Below are 20,552 nucleotides of genomic sequence, written 5' to 3'. Positions count from 1 at the left end.
TTGAAGTGAAGAAGAAGCAGAAATGCACAGAAAAACGCAGTTCATATACATATGTAACAGTAATCACGAAAATTTGCTGCGATTGGATTTAGGCAACGAATTTCATGTATATGTATTAGGGTGGCACATGCCGCTCATAGTAGGTATAATATGCCCGGCGGCAGTAAAATTTGCTATTTATTTGACCGCGACCGAGGCAGCACACATGGATACATATATGTATATGTAAGAGCATGCGCGTTTGTGTGTGAGCACTGATTTTAGGTGGCGCCGACGTGCAATTCACTTTCTTTGCAACACCTTCGGCCCAAGCTGGCGCATATGCTGGCATGTAGGTATGTATGTACATATGTAAGTGTGTATGTGTTTTCCTCTCAATTTATATTCCATTTTATAGACGCGGCGTGCCTACAGTATCACGATTATGTTAATTCGGTGAATGATAGCCTGCTGCAACAACAACAAAGCGAAAGTGTTTTGCACATTTTCCGTAGAATGAATAGAAGGTGGCGACGAGACAATGCACACCTTATCAGCGGCGACTCGTGTTGCGAACAGGCGTTGATGCGACCGCGTCATAGCTGATACACTTATCCTTCGTGAACATGTGTACACTCAATGTACATATATGCATATAATCCACTCCTCTTTGGAAATACTAATAATTCAGCTGCGATTAGTGCCTGGAGAAATAGTTACGCAGTAATAGTCTCACCAAATAAAATCTGTTTCGAAATGTGTGTGTGTATTTCGCGGCGTCTGAGACACAGTTGTGCGCAGGCGCAGGCGTCACATGTTTTGCATAACATTTGACCTCTGTTACACCGCATCCATGTAATATTTGGAACTATCTGTGCCTCCAGCTGTTTTGCGGTGACATCACTCTACAAGCAATTTGGCGGCTAGTGTGTACAGTTAGCGGCAAAACGTGCCGTTATTTATGCGGAAATTTCAAATTTAACGAACCTTTAAGTGCCACAAAACCAACAAAAAAAAGCGAAATAACTACAGAAAAGTGCTATTATGCAAGCGGCGAAAATGAAGATATTTTTAGATTCGTTTTCATTGAACTTTTAGGTTATAATTTTTATTGGAAAATTGTTGTGTGACATCATTTATTTTTTTATTTGCTTATTTTCTCAGTATACGATTTTCTCAATCCAGTCTATATAGCTGGCGACACGCGTGTACACCCCCGGCACCCCAGAACCACAACCGTTGCCGAATGAGGTGATGCCAACCACGTAGGGCATTTCGTAAAAATAACCCTCATTCTCATCATCATCAGTACGGTACATTATGATGGGTCCGCCAGAGTCGCCCTGTGGTTTCAAGGAAAAAAAAAATTTTGCAAAATATTCAACAATTAATCGGAGTTTTCGAAATAAGAGACTTTTCAGCAATAAAAATTGATTAATCATTGTATTTTTCATCAAAATTAAGCAGAACATGTGATTATTCCTCACCTGGCAGGTGTCGCTCATTCCAACCGTATCGTTTGCACACAACTGCGAATGTATAATACCATGATAGAGCAAATCGTCATCTTGCTCATAGTATTACCCACATTCTTCATTAGTCAAAATTGTAAGGTTCGTCTTCATTAAAGAGTCCGATGCTAAACCGGCTGAGCATGTGAAAATATACATACAAACTATGTAAGCATAAATTTAATATTTGATACTTTAAATTTTACAATTGGAAAAGTAATTATTATAGGATTACTAAGCGTTGGTGCGGTTTCATACATTTCTGAACAAAAAGTTTTAAGAAATTTTATGATTATTTTTTTGATTTCTGACAGTCGTGCTTTCACTTTCTTCTCACCAAATCGTGTGCTTCCATAGCCGATAGCTGTAACATTTGCTGCAAATAAGGGTAGTGCCCAAGTGCAGGCCGGACCAGTGTTTTCGAAACTCTCGGCACTGAAAAAATTAAAGGATAATATATAGTTTTCAACAACATTATTGCTCAGTTGCACTTTTTCTTAAGTTGCTAACAATTGGCATCGATTGTTTATTGTTCAACACGTTTTCGAAGTTTGTCTTTAATCGCTATTCTTCAAAACAAGTGTCTAGCTAAAGTCAGGGTACACTATTTCAATTGGAATATTGTCGCTAAAGCAATTATGAACGCATCTCAAACTCGCTTTTTCATCTTAATATCTACTAAAATCTAACCTCACTTAATTTTGCAGCAACAACACTGCTTTATATAGCATAATTATTAAGTGAGGTCAAAACTATTTGAATTTTTAATTTTTACTAATATGGCTCCTTCATGCGTATAATTGCAATATCGTTGTAGGCGCTCGGATATTCATAGCCAGGATGTATGTAAATTTCATCGATTTCGAAATCCTTTGCATGCGCATCGGTTAGGTTGAAACCGCCAGGACGCACCACAATGGGGGGCTCACTGAGATTTCGGAAAATATTTTATTAGTAGTATGAAAAGTATGCATTAAGATTACCCAAAAGCTAACCTTTCGAATTCATGGTTTAAATGAACCTTAGGTTTTTTCGTAGAATTAACAATCTTTCCCCTTTTAAAGCTTTTATATATACGAATATTGGTATTGAAACTAACCCCGCTGAGGTAGATTGTTTAAGAAATTTTATGCTCTACTAAAATCCGCATTTTAAAAATTTTATTAATATTTTCGATTAGAGGTTTATTTTTTTCTCCGTATATAGGTGCAGTTAAACCCGCGATTTCGATCGGTTAGTTTTTGATTAACTCTTGTAGGTACATATGTTATACATACTTTGAATGAAAAAGGCAGTGCGCAGCTGTCAGCAGATATCTTCGATCGATTAAAGCGCCGCCACATTTGTAAGTTGTCCTGTTGACCGCAAACAAGTCACGCCAACCAATGGCGCCCTGTAAATAAAATAAGCCATAAAATAATTATGCAAATGTTAAATAATTAAATAATATTATTGAAAATAAAAGTAGGTGCAATACACACCATTTTCAACCACAACTTTAATTTACCTACCATAAAAGGGAACTCATTTCGCTCTGCCAGTTTGCCATGGAATATTAGGTGATATCTCGTGTGATCTATGTCACATTCTAGAGTTGAAAGTTGAGTGAAAGTTGCAATTAGTATGTTAAAATATACATTTGCAAACACGAATACAACAAATAAGAATATTTTCACAGAAATATTGCCCGTATAACACTCACGAATATGCGATATTCTTCTGTCCGCCGGCTCATCCCGATATGCACAACAAATCAGTTGTGTACTTTTGTTGTAATTACAGGCACCCAAACATATGTCTTGTGATTCCTTCGCCATTTGACGATACACATCGCGCGTCACATAGGAGCCAAGCCGGTTTCGTGTGGTTAGACAGCTTTGGTGTTCATAACAGCCCATCACTGTGGGGTCACAAAAATCATACGACACTAATGGATTTGCAAAATAAAGCTTTAATATAAATTTTCTAATTACCCAGACTCGAAAAGTGTACGAAAAGTAAAGCAATAATGCTGGCGGAATACAAAATCTGCATTTTTAAGAAGATTTTTCCCAGTATGCCAGGCGGTAAGCGTGCGTACACAAGGATGACTGAACTTGTTCTGGCTTTTAAAGCGAGTTAAATGCAGTATTTGCGACTTTCCAAGAATTTGTGTCTACTAGCAACCACAACTTGAGGTTAATAACTGGTATATGCTCAAGCGGCGAAAAATTTACGCGCATTTGAGTTGGAGTTAAACTTTGCTTAAAATTGAATTTGGTTTAAATGAAGGGAAACGTCTATATATAAATTATTAATACTTGACTTTAAACTTTGCCTACATTTAGGGTCTAAAAACGGCTAAATTTTTTCCAAAAGTGCTCACTGACGACCAGAAATTACAGTGGAAATGTTTCAAAAAAAAATTTCAAAATGGCAGTCATGTAAATGATATCTCGAAGACCTATGTAAAATTTCATCAAGATCGGTTGAGTAGTTCGCGAGAAATCTTGACAACCGACTTTGAAAACACAGTTTCGAGAAAAACGCTCTTATAGACGGCGCACTTAGCCTAGATTGCCTCGAGCGCACAAGTTCTCAGGGTTGTATCTCCGAAAGTATTGATCAGATCAACTTGAAAATTTAGGACAACTAAAAACAGCTAAAGGTGATCCCAAAAGTGCTCACTGACGACCAGAAACTACGGCGAGTGGAAATGTGCCAAGAAAATTTTAACATGTGTGAATGTGACCTCCAATTTTTATATAACGCATTCACAGGTGACGAGTTATGGATCTTTGAGTATGATCCTGAGACAAAGAGCCAGTTTGAGACGACAGAGAGGTTTAAAACTTCGGTGCAAACTTAATATAATATTCATTACTACACTCCCATTTTAAAATTACAAAAGTTTTGGCCTACATTTAGGAGAATAGGCAACAAATATATGGTCTACGTTTCTATTTGCTTTCTACATATGTTTTATATATTTATTTTTATGTATATATTAATATATTTATTCTCTTATAATAACAAAGTTTTCGTACAATTTAAAATGCAATATTTATTCTCTTACAATACCAAAACGAAGCACATTTAATAGTAGACAACTTTCTCAATCCAGTCTATATAACTGGCGACGCGCGTGTACACGCCTGGCGCTCCAGTGCCGCAACCAATGCCGAAAGAGGTGATACCAACTATGTAGGGCACATTAAAATAATTCTTGCCGATATTACGGTACATTATAATAGGGCCGCCGGAGTCACCCTGTGTAAAGGATGTGTTCAATGAATGATATGTACTACATGTATTTTAATAATTAAATACTATAAAATCAAATAACAAAAAATATGCAACAATATATTAGAAGAAATTTTATGAAAATACTTTCGAAAATGAAAGACTGCTGAGCTAAAAATTAAAAAAAAAAAAACACCTCTTTGGCAGATTTTCAACTCACCTGACACGTATCACCCCTTTTTATCGGGTCATTTGCACACAATTGCGAGAATATAATGCCGTCTTCTTCATAATATTCGGCGCATTTTTGATTTGGTAGAATACTCAGCTCGGCCTTCATTAATTTTGACGATGATAAACCGGCTGAATATGCGGAAAGTAAGACAAAAAGCAATATTATTATTTACATTTAAGAAATTCACCACATGGTGAGTATAATTTTTTCGTTTAATAATTTTTTCCTTGCCTTTTATTTTCCCCCTCTATCTATCTTATATATACCTTACTCACCGAATTGTGTATTACCATAACCGATAGCCGTAACATTTGCAGCCTGCAATGGTTTTGCCCACAAGCATGCTGGTCCAGAGTTAACGGATCTGCCGGCGCTGTAATCAAATTAGACTTTAGTCCTACGGCAAAAATCTAAAATCTAATGGTCTCCGGTCTACATATGAAACAGAACTAAAATTTTTGGCTAAACAGTATTGCAACTTAAGACCGCTAAACGCTTTCATTAAAATCCTACTTTCTTCGGAATTCAGATAGTTATTCTACTTACTAGTATTCCTCTTTCAACAGTAGAATTGCAATGTCATTGTAAACACCCGGATATTGATACCCTGGGTGCATGTGGATTTGATCGATTTCAATGTCCCTCGCCTCAGTATCATCTAAATCGAAACCACCTGGGCGCACCACAATTGGCGGTTCACTGAAATGTTGAAATGTGAAATGCAAACATTAGTTTTTAATGTGTCGTTATATACATATTCATACATACTCCGAATGGTAAAGGCAATGCGCCGCAGTTAGCAAGTGCCGACTGGTGATCAAAGCACCACCACATCTGTATGTTATGTCACTGCTGCCAAAGGTAGAGCGCCAACCTATGGCGGCCTGTGAAGAATTTTTCCACACAAATTTTAATTTAAATTTTTTTGTATATGTATATTAGTATGAAAGCGACATACGCACCATAAACGGAAATTCATTTTCCCTCGCAGGCATGCCATTTGTGATAAATATGAAAGAGAATTTTCGGTGATCTCGCTCACATTCTGTGATAAGAAGGTGGAATTATCCAATTTTATAACAATTTAAACAAATATAAACATTTTTATTACAATTTGTGCTCTTTTTATTTACACATTTACCCATGTCACTTACGAGTTTGCGATATTCTTTTGTCTGAGGGCACATCTAGCGAAGGGCAGCATAGAAATTGTGTTGTTCCATTGTAACTGCACACACCCAAACATAATTGTTGCAACTCCTTGGTCAACTTGAGGTAATTAGCGTGTGTTACATAGCTGCCAAGCCGGTTTCGTGGTGTTAAACAAGGCTGATCCTCGTGGCAAGCGACTGCTAAGCGTATATTAACTGCTGTGAAATAGTTTTGTTTAGTTTTTATTCAAAACCTTTATTATAAATAAATAAAATATTTTATACTTACCTATAAGCAGCAATTGTGCTCCTGCTAATAAGCTGAAAAGCTGTGTAAAAGACTCTGGCTTATGCATTTTGCAAGCGTTTTCCTTCGATTTTCGCTTCAACTCCAAGCGAGCGCAGCGCATCTGATCGCAAGGACCAGCAAACTTGTTCTGAAAATTTGCGGTTCTTCATTAGAAGAAGACACAGTTGCAGCATGTTCGCTTACATACAAGTTTAAATAGGTGAACACCTGTTAGCAACGCTGATAAGAATATCGGTAGATTTGGTTTGTGGGTAGAAATCACGGTTTAGCTAACCAAAAAATAAAACTGCCAAAATTTTCATAATAAAGATGAAAATGTACCGTTATTTTTGTCGGCGTTTAAAAAATATAAACGAAGAATATAATTCCGAGCAATTATTTTATGTTAAAAATAAATTGTCTATTGGGCCTACAACCACATTCCTGCGGTTTGCTGAGAGATGGCGTAACGTGAATACTCTCCCATTGTTCAAATTTAGAAAGCTACTGTCCTATGTTATTCATCAGTGGTTTGAGGGAAGTTCTTCATCATTTTAATTCGAAAAAATCCTCAACCAAAAGTCACTATATTTGGGTGTATTTCTGTGGTGAAATGATGTAGTTGAATGAATATATAAAAAGTGGTTTGCACGATCTTAACATTGTTCGTGTTGATTTTGGCTTTGGTGTAGGTGGCCCAAAAAGCTTTAAGCTGAGAATTCAACCAAGAACGAATTTTGAAAAAAGACATTTTTGCATCAGCAAAATAACCCTAAATGCGAAAATAATATCTATATCTATTCTATCTATATCTATATACATATATAAAAGAAAGTTGTTGTTAGTTACACCATTTATAACTCAAGAACGGCTGAACCGATTTAACTGAAAATTGGTGGATAGGTAGCTTAGGACCAGGGTAACATAGGATACCCTTGATCTTTTTATGTCAAAGTTTAATACAACTCATAAATACAATAATTATATTTTAAATCATAAGCATTTGTTCAAAATTCATGTTTGTAGGAATCATTTGAATATATACGTACGTTTGGAATAGAAGAAAAGAACTGCAACCAAATACGCAGTGAAATAGATTATAACTGGCTCAGTAATCAGTCGTTGAGTATGTATTATACCACGTGCATCCCAAAAGACTGATGTCATAACCTTTCCAGCCGCCTTTTTCGTTTTTCCACGCCTGAGAACCGGTTCATCATGTGCAGTCCACTACAATGACTGTCGATTGGACTCCAGTGGGAAATGATGGAGCTATGTTTCTATCACTGACGAAAAATTTCGGCTTTATTCCGATTAGAGAGCACTTAAACACTTCTCAGAATCAGTTATTCGTTGCTATAAAGAATAATCCGAATACCGAAACCTGACCAACCAGCCAAATCAACAGCAAAACCAAATATTCATGACGCCATGGTAATAAGGATATGTATTTGAAGGGATTACAATGGCGTACTGTATTATAAGTTTCTAAAGCCGAATGAAACAATTCTTCAACGTCAACGTTCAAGACGTCTCAAATTTTCGACTAGATACGAGGCAATCTTTTTCGATCATGAAAACGCTCGCTGATGTTACAAATTGGTTTAAAAATTATTTCCAACGCAGCGGTTAGGAAATTATGCTTTTCTCGCCTTATAGCCCAGACCCTTTCCTATCTGACTAGAGTTTTTTGTTTGCGGCCTGTTTGGTGGTCCACATTAGAAGTGGGTATAGAAAATTGGTTTAATTCGTTCCTGGTCGCTAAGCCGGCGGACTTCTTTTGGATGGCATCCACAAATTTACAAAAAGATGGGAAAATGTTCTAGCTTAAAATTGGCAAAACGGGGACTAACATTTATAACAGTATATCAATATTATTCAACAGCTTTAATATTTTGCTTGTTAAATCAAATTCTCTCCTTCAAATAATTCTGAAGTTAAGTATTCCCTTGCGATTCGATACAATTTTTTTCTCAGTGTAGCTCACTTAGATACAACAACTTCAACTTATACACAAAACTGTTGCTGCTGGATTAAACATTTGAGATTTCTGCTCTCCATGTTCTCCTTCTCTCTGTCTCTCACTCTCAGAGGTGTACTGGTAAAAAATGACCTTTTTTTTTAAAGGGAACGTGAAAAAATTCAGTATTGACCGTTGCTTTTTATACGTTTTGATCACCTTTTAAGGTTCCTTCGACACAAATGTTCCCTACCAACACATTGGTATCTCATCGTTACACCGTTATAAAAAATTAAAATTTTACAAACGCATATATTTCTACATAAATGTTTGTTTATTTAAAAATCGTTTCCTCAATCCAATCAAAATAATCTGAAATACGTGTGTAAATGCCCGGGAAACCGGTGCCGCAGCCAATTCCAAACGACGTAATACCCACAATATAAGCCATACGAGTGTAACCTTCGATTTTTTCATACACGATCAAAGGACCGCCAGAATCTCCCTAGAAAATGAAGATAATTATGTTATAAATTGTTGGTGTGTGATATATTACTATGAGTATAAAATGGTAAAGCTTTTTTGATCGTCGTCTTATATGTGGTTGTCAGCTCTTTCTCGGCCCTCTTTGAATAATTTGTATCTATTAAAACACTTGCTCGTGACAAACAATTATCACCGAAGGTGTTTTCGAGCACTCTGAACGTTTTGGCACTAGACATTTGATTCCGCACACGAGATTTAATGGAACTTCTTTGTTGAATAATTTCACTCACCGTAAAAATCACCGAATGCATTTTATGTACTTCAGAAAGACAAGCGCACACTAAACACTAATGATTATTTTATTGTTGTGATATTTGGCACAGATGTGAAAAAGAAAAAAATATTTCGACAAATGGGTTTTCGTCAAAAAATTTAATTAAAATGTCTTACTATTTTTTGCCCACAGTAGTATTATATGCATTTGAAGAAGTTGAGTATTAAATTACCTGACAAGTATCACGCAGCTTTTCATAATCTTTTGCGCATAATTGTGTAGAGATTACACCAGAGCTGAGCACTTCATCATCCTGTTCATAATGTTGATTACACTCCTCATTGGATATGATTGATAAACTAGTTTTTAATAGCAGTGGCGAAGAGGTTCCGGCTGGAAGACGCAAAAATATCAAAATTTTAAATCTAAGAAAAACTTGGTTATTTTTCCCGTTCCTCACCAAACTGCGTATTGCCGTAGCCTATGGCAGTGACTTCCTGCTCGGCCAGTGGGCTATACCACACGCATGCTCTAGCAACAATCGGCGTGTAGCTACTATAATTCAAAAATATTTCTAGTCAATATTCTTCAAAATAAAGATGACTCAAAAGATATGCTTTCTCACAAATATGCTTTCGCCATACGAACAATTGCTATGTCATTGTATAAACCAGGATATATGTAGTTGGGATGTTCAATAATCTGGTCGATATCATAATCAGTCGCTGTGGTGCTATTTAGGTCGTAACCACCTGGACGCACCACAACTGGGAGGTCACTGAGGAGAAAAAATTAAATATTAGAGAATAAAAAAATATAAAAAGTAATATTCCTTCAGGGAACCTGGAATGATAGAAGCAGTGGGCCGCTGTTAGTAGATATCTGCTGCCGATCAAAGTGCCACCGCACCTATAAGCTATGCTCTCTGTACCATCCTCTTTGGTGAAACGCCAGCCCAAAGCAGCCTGTGATTTAAAGGGAAAAATTAGTTTAAATATATATTTAAAAAAGAATATTTTAGAATCGAGCTTACCATAAATGGAAACTCATTTGGCTTGGCCACTTCGCCAAATGTAATAAATCCATACGGTAAATGAGCGTCTAAGCAGGCTGTGAGTATTATTTAATGGTTAGATTATTAATTTACTATTTCATTTCATTAAATTTTCGAACATATATCGAGCATCTAAGGCATTCAAATAAATTTAACGATCCCTTCAGATGGCAACCATCATACATAGATATTATTTTTCAAAAATTCTTTTATTCTTTATATAAACAATTCCATCTGATCAAATTTGACTCGGAGTGCTTTCATCGAATGACTTTTAATGGCTTTATCAACATAGGAATATTTTTTAATTGATTCGCAATTTATCTGTACCAGTCCGGGTCATATTTGATCAGATAGCATTAAATAAATTAAGAAATACGATATGCAAAAGCATACATACGTATATACATACATTGATAGAGTAAGCGATATTTTTGTGGTTGATCATTGAAAGTACAACAAATCAGCGTCACGTTGTTATCAACACAATTACCCTCGCAATTGGACTTCTGACTATCAGTAAGGGTTAGAAATGTCTCAGGTGTATAATAATATCCCTTATAGTTTTGCGGTGTGTAACACTCTTGACTGTTATGGCAGGCGTCGACTGGCAAAAACAAGTGAATAACTGTCGATAAAATTAAATTTTAAATATAAATATCTTTTTATAAATGTGTTAGTGTGGTAAATTATGCATTTACCCAATATCAACCAATTAATGATGCCAAAAATTATAGGTTTAGAATAATTGCGCAAGCGCGGCATCTTCACCAACTTCTCCAACTGCCTGATTGCGAGTGAAAACAAAACTTGAATGCGAGAATTTAATGCTGCTGGCAAACATTAGGCTACTAATTGAAAACAATTGCTGTTAAAACATGTTCGGCTAAAAATAAGTGAGTAATGCCTATAAGCTTCTAAAACGGTTGAGAACAGTTTGCTAACAGGTTTCATACAATACAAAAGAAATGCATTTATATTTATTATTTTTTTATTGGAATTTTTGTGTTTTTTCTTAACAATTTGCTTCTCCACATTTCTCTTCATTTAAAATATTTTGATACATCGTGCAAAAATTTATTGTTAATTTCTAAGATAATAATATAGAATTATATCAGTGAAGCATTCGACCAAATTAGATTGGTAATGGCAAATGCTGGAGAGGTTTTTCAAAAGATTATATATCAATTTTATTTAGAAAATTTTTTCTACTCGAAAAAATTGTAATTTTTACATATTTTAGACCTGGATGTCATTTTATGTGGATTATGTTTTCAGGGTTCTAACATTTTTGAAGTCTATTGGGGTACTCATAAGCCGTAAAATCATAAAGTTATAAATTTTTACACTTGTTTAAAAATATTGTTGTTGGATTTCATACAAAAATGAGCTTACACATTTACAATTCTCAATGCTGAATCGTTATAACTTATAACTTTATGAGACTTGTGAAAACCCTTTATGAATATTCTTTCATTTCTTTCTACGCTTAAAAAGACGCCGTATAAAAAGTTAAGGGTGAGTCAATACTTGTTAATTATTAACAATCTTGAAATTTCTTTATTATATTATTCCTTCATTATATTGGCACAGTTCGATAGGTAACATTTTCAATCCAATCAATATACTCAGAAATACGCGTATAAACACTGGGCATACCGGTGCCACAGCCGATGCCAAACGAAGTGATGCCGACAACAAGGGACATGGGATTAAGATCTTTCGGTTTGATAAATTTTATAATCGGTCCACCGGAGTCACCCTGTGGAAGCACAAAAATTACATTTGAAATTAAAGAATAATAAGTCATAATCTCCACCTGACATGTGTCACGCAATTTCTCGTGATCCTTCGCGCATATCTGTGTCGATATAATGCCATCACTCAGCACATCGCTATCTGGCTCATAGTGCAGTTGGCACTCGTTGTTACCAATTGTTGATAAATTCGTTTTCATCAATAAGGGGGAGGATACACCAGCTGCTTACAGTTGAAAGGATGCCACTAATACGATTTTCTTAAAGTGTTTATACAAACATACATACCAAATTGAGTATTCCCGTAACCAATGGCTGTAACATTATGCGCGGAGCTGGGATCGTCATAAAGACATGCCGGCTGATCATGAAACGGGTTTCCACTTTTATCATGTAAATATTAAATTTTTATTTATACACTAATTTATTAAAGAAAATATCTCACTAAAATATGGTCTTTAGGCGTATAATTGCTATGTCGTTATATACATTTGGATATTCGTAATTGGGATGCTCTATAACCTCTTCGATTTCCAAGTCCCAAGCCTCAGTATCATTCAATGCGAAGCCGCCGGGACGCACCACCACAGGCAGATCACTAATATTGATTTTAGCAGTAAATAAAAACGCGATTTCTTTTATTTTTTCCGTACCTCGAATGATAGAGACAGTGCGCAGCGGTGATTACATAACCCCGATCGTAAATTGTGCCACCACATTTGTAAACTATTGTCGTGTTTCCAGTAGTTTCGTTCTTAATGCGCCAACCCAAAGCGGCCTGAAGAAGAAACATGTTTCATTTAAGCTTTCAAATATATATGGTGTTCCCGCAAGAACACCATTTTATTACGTCTTCTTTTACCTACCATAAATGGAAATTCATTGTCTTTGGCTATTTCGCCAAAGATGACGAAACCTCGTATTAAATGATTGTATCTGCATACTGAAAGATATAAGACAAATTTTAAGTTCTTCGATATTCGCATTCCTCTCTTTTTAAATCTATGTAGTAATAAAAACGCTCGATACCTTGTTCCGATATTCGTTCCAATTTGACTGTGGCGTCAGATGCACAGCAACGCAACCGCAATGTACTGTTATGATGGCAAAACCCATCGCAAAGCATTTTGGCTTTATCGGGCATGTCTCCATAAGTCTCGTCTTTCATATAACGTCCGCTGTAGTTGAGCGGCGTTAAGCAAAATTGGTACTCATAGCAGGCATTAACTGATCGATCGTAAAAAACTCGAGAGAGAAGCTTTCGATTATAATTTTATCAATAATGCAAAATTAAAATCTTTACCACTTATCGCAAGTACTGTCAATATAGCGGCGTAAAAAAGTTGATGTTTATTAATTCTTCCGGGCCCCATAGCTTTATTTGTTGTACTTCAGCGTAAACTTGACCGGTTCGTGCGAAACTTATTGCTCGAATGCAGGTTTCTCTGGTTATATACTTTGACTTAGAACACGTATAAGTTGAGCACAGTGGGCCGTTAGGCAGTTATTGGGGATAAACATTTTTTTATTTTCTTATTTTGCGACTATAGTTCAAAGTTTTCTTAGTTTTTGTAATGGGTAAATATGTTAATAAAATTTGTTGGGTGTATTTATTGGATTATTGCAATTTCGTTAATTTCTCTTTATTTGCTTTGACTTGCTTCTATAGAGTTTCTTCTGAACTCTGTAGCGTTTATATGGAATTAAGGGAACGCATTGACCGAATGCATTTATTCCACTCATATTTAATTGTAGTAAAATGTTTTTCATATTTAAATTCTAATGTGAGCAAAAAATGCAAAGATTTTTTAATTTAAATTTCGCGCGAAAACCGATTCGTCGAAATATTGTGTTTTCTAGATTGACATGACTGTCAGTGACATCTCTGCCAATTGTCATATCAAAATTATAATTAGTGTTTATTATATATATAATATTTGTTTCTTATATATATATTCATCATAAGGGGGGGCTTCCGGGGAAACCGTTTCGAGCCAATTGACGTGAATGGAAGGCTGATCCGGAAATTGAAGTTAACAACTGTTTGAAGGATTGAAAAAAACGTTGGCATAAGTGTATTGGGGTCAAGGGAATTTTAAAATTATGAACAAAGTCAATCGAACCCAGAAATAATTTTATTTGGTATGTAGAGACTGGGAACGAGGTTTATATGGACTAACAAAAAGAACTATACATTTTTGTTTTGGACCAAATTTAATTTACTTGTGGCTTCGGTGAAGAAATATATGTATGTAAGAAGTTGTCAGCAGAGTAACCAATAACTCATTGAAACAAATTTTTGCTTACAATAATTTGAAATATCCATACGTATTTTCATTTATACGAAATTTCCTTGGAAATTTTAAAAAATATGCATGGATTCGTTCTTCTGAAATATCGGCCAGTGTTGTTACACTGTGATAGTGAATTTATTCCGATGAGCTCGCCTTGCAGCCTTCAGTTTAATTTAAGTACTATTCAACGACTGCGTGAATTGTGGGTTTTAATCTCAACCCAGACTAGAATTATAAAAAGAGTGTTTCTGAACGCTGATCTATTTAGTCTCGATCTCTCCGACATTGCGAAAGCTCTGCTCTGCATCAATTAATTTAGGATAAAAAATCACTTGATCAATTATTGCCAACTTCTACGACACTAACTTGAAGAGCCGAGCATTTACTGAGGTGCCATTTGTTTTACATTGGTAGCGATGTATGTAGATACATTCTATAGTTCTTCAAAGCTTTATGATTTGCAATTGTGAGAACATTGCAATACCGGTTTTGGTTTTAAAACACATTTACTTATATATATGTATATTAAAATTATTCAAGCTTAGAGGATAAATTAAGTGTCGGTTTAGAGATTTTCTTTGGAAATCTGATTTTGTTAAGAGTTGTTTTTCTTTTCAAGTTCTATGTACTCATTGTATTATGTACGTAGGTATGTATATCCATATACATCATCTGATGAAAATTTAACTGGACTGTCAAAAAAAATTAATAATTTTTCACCCAATGCAGTAAAAGTCTTTATTATAGCTTTGAAAATAGACTCCTGAATTAGTATAATAGAACGGTTAATCTCATTTTCCATATACTTTTTTATAGGCCTCAACTGTGATGACCATATTAACAGCACATGTCGCATCATCAGTGATGCTGTGTTTGATGAATGTCAAGCATCTCTTTAGCGATCACTAATCGATGACAAACATTTGGGTCGTAAACATAGACATACGGAGAGCAAACTTCAAAGATTCTACGAATCTGGGAGAAAAAACTATCGATTCGATTTGCGCTTCAGTTTAATTAGATTAGTCCGGGTCAAATTTGATCATGCGAACGAAAAACATATATGTGTGTGTTTTATTGACAAAAAATAAAATTAACAACTCTAGTATTGTATATTGATGAATTGAACCACATTTTCCTTCATCAAATTAAAACGAATTGCTGGAAGCCGTTGCCATTTCGGAGCTTGTTAAGTGTTAAGAGTTGCATGACTTCATCGGCATTTTTCGCCACACTTTTCGCATACGAAATATCAACAAGCCCATTTTCCTTGACAACATCATTATTTACTGAAGTTGTTGCAGCTTGGCAGCTTGGCAGCGCGCAGCAACACTGCTCCACTGACCGAGTGCCATTAGAGAAGGCGCATCAATTGCACGTCCACACATACTCTCATACACATGTGTATATGTGTATAGACGAGTCCATACCTAGGCTTATTTGTAGGTGTATAGGCGTACATTGTAAGCGTGCTTGTGTGTATGTGTGTGTCCTTGTTGCAAGCAATTGTCGCTGGTGTTGCATATTAATCGCTTGTGTGCTACATAGCTCGCGGCGATTTTTCACTTTTCTCAATTACACGACGCCAAAGTCAAATGCAAATGCAGCGAAAGTGTTTGTGTTGTCCACGATCGCGTTGCGGTCACTATTTCAGTATGGGTACTTTTTTTTTTACTTTTTTCGATATTTTTTATTTTTACTTTTGTTTTAATTTATTGTGTTTTTTTTCTGTTTTTCTAATAAAAATACGAAATTCGTCGCGTGTTGGCAAAATACACGCATTGGCAGATACACGTGTATATGTGTGTGTGTGTGGTAAATACCTTTGCTGTGAAGTGATCGGCCTGACAATTTTCTTCGACACTTTTGGTCTCCATTATTTATCGCCACTTTTTGGTGTTTGTTGAGTGCTTCTTCCAAGTATTTTGCCCACTAACTCAGATTTGTTGCAGTAATTTTCGCAATTCATCGCTCACATTCTTCACTTTTACTGCATTCAAGGAATGACTAACCGCCAGTTGCTGTCCCATGCAAGTTTATATGTATGTAAATATATATGTATATAGATATAGGAATTCATTGTGGAAGCAAATGTATGTATGTTTATTCAAAAAGTGAGTAAGGAAGAGCTCAGTTCACATGCAACCCGATATAATATAGTACAGGAAGCTGGAAGATTGTGAAAAGTTCGAATTTATGCAGCGGATTTATTATATTTCACTTATTGCCCGAAATATCATAACATCATGAACCTAATTTGGCGGAATGAAATCTAAACATGTACCATATACATATATGACAAGGAAAAATAATATTATTTTATTAATTTCCGATATAAAAGCCCATATAGATACACAAGTGTACTTTGGGAAAATATTGACTACTATTATTTTTTGGTTTTATTAGATTTTTGTTTCGTTCTCTCTAGTTTTTTTCGTTATTAACCAAAAAAATCCACTGTAAATTTTGTTCGATAGATTACAGTGAATTAATTTACGCGAGTTATAGAACGTATTCCTTATAATAGTAACAAACATCAAAACAGCTTTTAGTTGAAACAATTGAAATGCACTATTACTACAACAAACAATCCTAAACAAACAAGTATCAAAACAGCCTTGAGTTTGAATACCACAACAACCTTATCTTAAAACAAAGCAAATGTACTTAAGCAAACAATATATATGTAAACAAACCTAAACAAACAACAAAAATTGAAAAATAAGTGTGCTCGAATTTCTGTCTTTTTAAAAAAATCACAGTACCGAAATAGTTAAAAATGTTGTATAAGTCTTTTGGGAAGTCTATCACTAGTTTATCACGTCCACATGTGTTTGAGTGTCAGAAAGCGCCCAGAGAAGGTCGTCAAGTCAATGAAAACTGGGCTCTTGCGGTGGTTCAACCCTAATGAATGACGATAACTTTGAAAAGTGAAAAAAACAGTGATTGGGAATTATCGTGCTGGCATCAAAGCGAGAGCAGAGGATCTCAACATATCCTATGGGTCGACTCAATATGCTTGTATTTGGTAAATATTTTGGGTATGAAGTGTGTCAAAATGACGTCGAGTAGAAGTCGTAAAGCAGATGCTTGGAAACTTAGCTAAGGACTCTTCATTCAGATTAAGGCTTCATCACTAGTGGCAAGACGTGAATTTATGAACGTGACGTCCGAACTGTACAACAATGAAGTGAGTGACGCACCAAAATTTAGCCGAAACCGAAAAAACCAAAATTCGTGAGAGACATTAAAGGGCATCCCAGCTGAGGCTTTTAGCAAGTGTATGGAAAATTGGTTAAAGGTTGAAATACTTGTATTGGCTCAGAAGCGATAATAAAGACTTCCGTTAAAATATGTGAAATTGTAGTTTATTGTCAGTCCTTAGCTGCTTAAAATCTCGGTTTGTTGCATAAAGTGTAAATACTCCGACGCAAGCGTTTAAGCTCGGGTGGCACTTTTTCCAGACTGAAATAGTCCAATTTACTGCTTGTACATATGTATATGTGTCTGTATGTAAATCGCTTATGCTGATAAGCAAACTACAATTGCCAGTACAAGCCAATACAATGTGTATAACTCTTTTCGTGCGCAACTCTGTGGCACCTTGGCTACAGCGTGGTGTTGGTGGCGTCTGTCGCCGTTGAAAGATTTAAGACAGCACCCCACTTGTTGGCAACGCCAAAACCTTGTACTCTCCATTGTGGCACATAATTGGAGTTTCACTTTTCACCTGCGAACGCCACGCACTCCTTCGCGGATGTGGCAACTACATGAATGTATACGTGCAACGGGGAATGCTGCATGATTTAGCAAAGTTTGCCGCCAAATTACCGCAACATTAATTATCGTTAATAAATGTTTAAACTTATTTATTGGCATTAAATCATTGTTTAACGTGTCTTTAACATGCACTCCACTGCACTCTGCCACTTCCAAGCCACTTCCAGGCGAACAACTGCATTTGAACTGTGCTGCCATGTAACTGCCACCACAGCGCTCCGCTCCAACATTGTTTGTGTGTGTTTGCGTGTGTGTGATGAATGCGTCGGTGGCTTTGCTGGCCTTTTGGCGATAATCGTTTTGTCTGCGCAACAGGTTTCTTCCAATTTATCTGCATTTATTAAATGCGTTTAGTAGTTGCTGTTGCTGTTGTTGTTATTGCTGTCGCTTCTTCCCATTTCAGCATTAATTTGAGTTTTATTGGCGTTTTAAAGTAAAATAAGTCTAATGGCTTTGTTGATCTCTCTAGCGTAGGTGAATCGTTGTGCATCTCTACCGTCTTTAGGGTTTTACTCGTTGCACAGAAATGCGTTCATGGCAACTTTGATAATACCATCTAAAGCATGTACGATTGCCAATATCAGGACAAGGCAGTTCAAGGAAAACACGCAAGCTTTCCACTCATTCGGTCTTGAAATGACTTCAGGACGGTTGTTGTTCTAGTCAAAGATGATGACACATACGGAAAGTGCGAAGAAATGGGCTTGAAAGAGACACTGAAATACCTCTTCTGCTTGTGTCCCGTCTTATCCAGTACTCGGCTTAGATATCTAGGAGTTTCGCATTTCAGGGGACTGGTTTAAGTACCAGAATTCAATATCAAGCTTCTATTAAACTTCGCTAAAATCGGTGACGTCCTGCACGACTTAAGTTTCAGATCATTTTAATTATGAACCTTCATCTAACAAAAAGAACCTGTAGGTCTATGTGTGACATGAGAGTCAGACAGTGTAAATTAACCTATAAATTGACATAGTGCGCGATATAAACTTAACGACTAATCTTATGATAAAGCTCATTGTACTAAACTCCTACCGTTAGGTTGGTTAGAGCATCTAATCCGTATGAATTACCCAGATTTGGAAAGTTCAAGTGGTCGCATGAAAGCTTAGATTTGTGTGACCAAAAACCGTAATAGAATTCTATTGTAGTAGGAAAAATAACCATATCCATATGCTCATGTCTCCAGAAACAAATTGCCGATATTTTTCCCGAAATTAGCACAGCATTTGCATATTGTGTCGCGGAAATTTGAAAACTGTCATACAAAACTAAACTTTACCCTCCACCAACTGTGTACATACAATATGACCGCAGTTACCTCGACACCTTTAGTCTTCCTACCGAATTCACATCATTAACGTTGACTATAAATGGAACTGTCAAAGTGGCTATTGTGTTTGTAGTTCCATCGCGCCTTGCCTTTTTTCACTTGCAAGAAGCTGAAGGCAGAAGAAAGCATGTAAGTACCATAAATATTTACGTGGCAATTTGAGTGCTTGGCGCACCAATGGCTGCCACCAAATCAATCAACAACTTGGAGGGTACCAAAGCTGAAGCTGTCGAAAATGAAGTTGCTGTCATATGCTGCCGTTTAGTGTGGCTGCCTTCTACCAGCTTCCTTGCTAAGATCTCGTTACACAGGTACCATGTGTAGGAAGTATGTGGACAACTCTTGCTTTCATATTGAAATGAAAACAAAACGAAATGAAATGGACGCATGTGGTGGCAAGTGAACATAAGGTTTCAGCTTTATGAGATCTAAACATATCTGGGACATCCCAAATAACCAAAAATGTACAGATGAGAAGAGATCGTACCAAACACATATTGGGGAAATCGGTTTATATGTTGAAAGACTGTGATGATAAAGACAGCGGCATCTTAAATGAGATGAGTTAGATTAGTCAAGGCGAAATGGCTTGTGGAGTAACAGCAACTGACCATCGGTAGATTGCCATACTTTTAATTGATGCGCCCATTACTTCAGCTGCTGACAAAATGCACACTCACACACACATGCATAGAGGCGCACAATTGATGTTTCCGCTGTTGCTGTTCGCCGCTGTCGCTTCTTGACTACGCTTTTATGGGTTTGTTGTATCTTCATGTTGTTGTTGCTTTGTTGCATGCCAACCGAGCGTCGCGATTTTGAGCGTTTATTGGCTTGTCAGTTACTACAAGCGTTATGCATAGCGTTCTCTGTTGTTGTTGTCTTGGTGGCTAGCGACCGTCCAGCTGGTGCTTTCTTTCATCTGTCACTTTCTGATGTGCGAGCTACGAACTTTCATTCTCGTTTGTTTCATGTCCACAAATTGCATTTTTTTCATTTGCTTATTGTTGTTGGCATGGTACTTTTGTACAACCATCTCGCAGCGTCTGTCCGTCCCATGGTCCGAACGTTGGTCCGTGCTCGTTGTTCGTAACGCACTACAACTTTCGTTTTTATTTAAACAGATTCAGTTGTCAGCGGTGGCGGCACTGACAGTTGGCGGCATTGCAATTGACATTGCCATAACAACAACAACAGCAAGTACAACAACACCATTAATAGTAACAA

The 20,552-nt window shown here is 36.4% G+C and overlaps 3 protein-coding genes across 4 annotated transcripts; all 3 read right to left on the bottom strand.

The window, feature by feature from the left end:
- Nucleotides 1-1,139: 1,139 nt before the first annotated feature.
- Nucleotides 1,140-11,020, bottom strand: LOC105232814 (uncharacterized). The gene is given in 22 exon segments (XM_049457677.1): nt 1,140-1,322; nt 1,467-1,627; nt 1,828-1,925; nt 2,266-2,418; nt 2,768-2,883; nt 3,002-3,523; nt 4,581-4,739; nt 4,933-5,075; nt 5,223-5,320; nt 5,494-5,646; nt 5,716-5,831; nt 5,910-5,992; nt 6,102-6,317; nt 6,388-6,535; nt 8,685-8,852; nt 9,340-9,500; nt 9,568-9,662; nt 9,733-9,885; nt 9,951-10,072; nt 10,141-10,217; nt 10,562-10,789; nt 10,863-11,020. Coding segments are annotated over 22 exon segments (3,417 nt in total). The 5' UTR covers nt 10,927-11,020.
- Nucleotides 4,455-7,009, bottom strand: LOC105232677 (serine protease snake). Of its 2 annotated transcripts, none has more exons than XM_049457657.1 (8): nt 6,388-7,009; nt 6,102-6,314; nt 5,910-5,992; nt 5,716-5,831; nt 5,494-5,646; nt 5,223-5,320; nt 4,933-5,075; nt 4,455-4,739 (listed from the first exon to the last, which is right to left on the bottom strand). In XM_049457657.1, exons 1-8 carry the CDS (start codon nt 6,506-6,508, stop codon nt 4,566-4,568), a joined length of 1,101 nt encoding a protein of 366 aa, XP_049313614.1. In that variant the 5' UTR covers nt 6,509-7,009; the 3' UTR covers nt 4,455-4,565. The 2 variants fall into 2 exon arrangements, with proteins under 2 accessions (XP_049313614.1, XP_049313613.1); XM_049457656.1 differs by having other exon boundaries at nt 6,102-6,317; nt 6,388-7,008.
- Nucleotides 11,021-11,691: 671 nt separating the features above from the next.
- Nucleotides 11,692-13,470, bottom strand: LOC115066596 (trypsin-1). The gene is made up of 8 exons (XM_049457658.1): nt 13,222-13,470; nt 12,948-13,163; nt 12,785-12,861; nt 12,572-12,696; nt 12,364-12,516; nt 12,207-12,301; nt 11,981-12,141; nt 11,692-11,923 (listed from the first exon to the last, which is right to left on the bottom strand). The coding sequence occupies exons 1-8, from the start codon at nt 13,289-13,291 to the stop codon at nt 11,741-11,743; spliced, it is 1,080 nt and encodes a 359-aa protein (XP_049313615.1). The 5' UTR covers nt 13,292-13,470; the 3' UTR covers nt 11,692-11,740.
- Between the last annotated feature and the right edge of the window lie 7,082 nt (nt 13,471-20,552).

This window comes from Bactrocera dorsalis, chromosome 5, assembly GCF_023373825.1.
Source record: "Bactrocera dorsalis isolate Fly_Bdor chromosome 5, ASM2337382v1, whole genome shotgun sequence".
Taxonomy (NCBI): domain Eukaryota; kingdom Metazoa; phylum Arthropoda; class Insecta; order Diptera; family Tephritidae; genus Bactrocera; species Bactrocera dorsalis.
This window is presented reverse-complemented; position numbering and strand designations above follow the sequence as displayed.

Coding starts and splice junctions, on each gene's coding strand:
- LOC115066596 (XM_049457658.1), bottom strand. CDS start 13,291: ATGGGGCCCGGAAGAATTAATAAACATCAACTTTTTTACGCCGCTATA. Junction 12,142..12,206: donor TTACGGGAATACTCAATTTG/GTATGTATGTTT, acceptor AACTGTAAGCAG/CTGGTGTATCCTCCCCCTTA. Junction 11,924..11,980: donor AATTGCGTGACACATGTCAG/GTGGAGATTATG, acceptor GTGCTTCCACAG/GGTGACTCCGGTGGACCGAT.
- LOC105232677 (XM_049457656.1), bottom strand. CDS start 6,508: ATGCGCTGCGCTCGCTTGGAGTTGAAGCGAAAATCGAAGGAAAACGCT. Junction 6,318..6,387: donor AGCACAATTGCTGCTTATAG/GTAAGTATAAAA, acceptor ACTATTTCACAG/CAGTTAATATACGCTTAGCA. Junction 5,647..5,715: donor CATTGCCTTTACCATTCGGA/GTATGTATGAAT, acceptor TCAACATTTCAG/TGAACCGCCAATTGTGGTGC.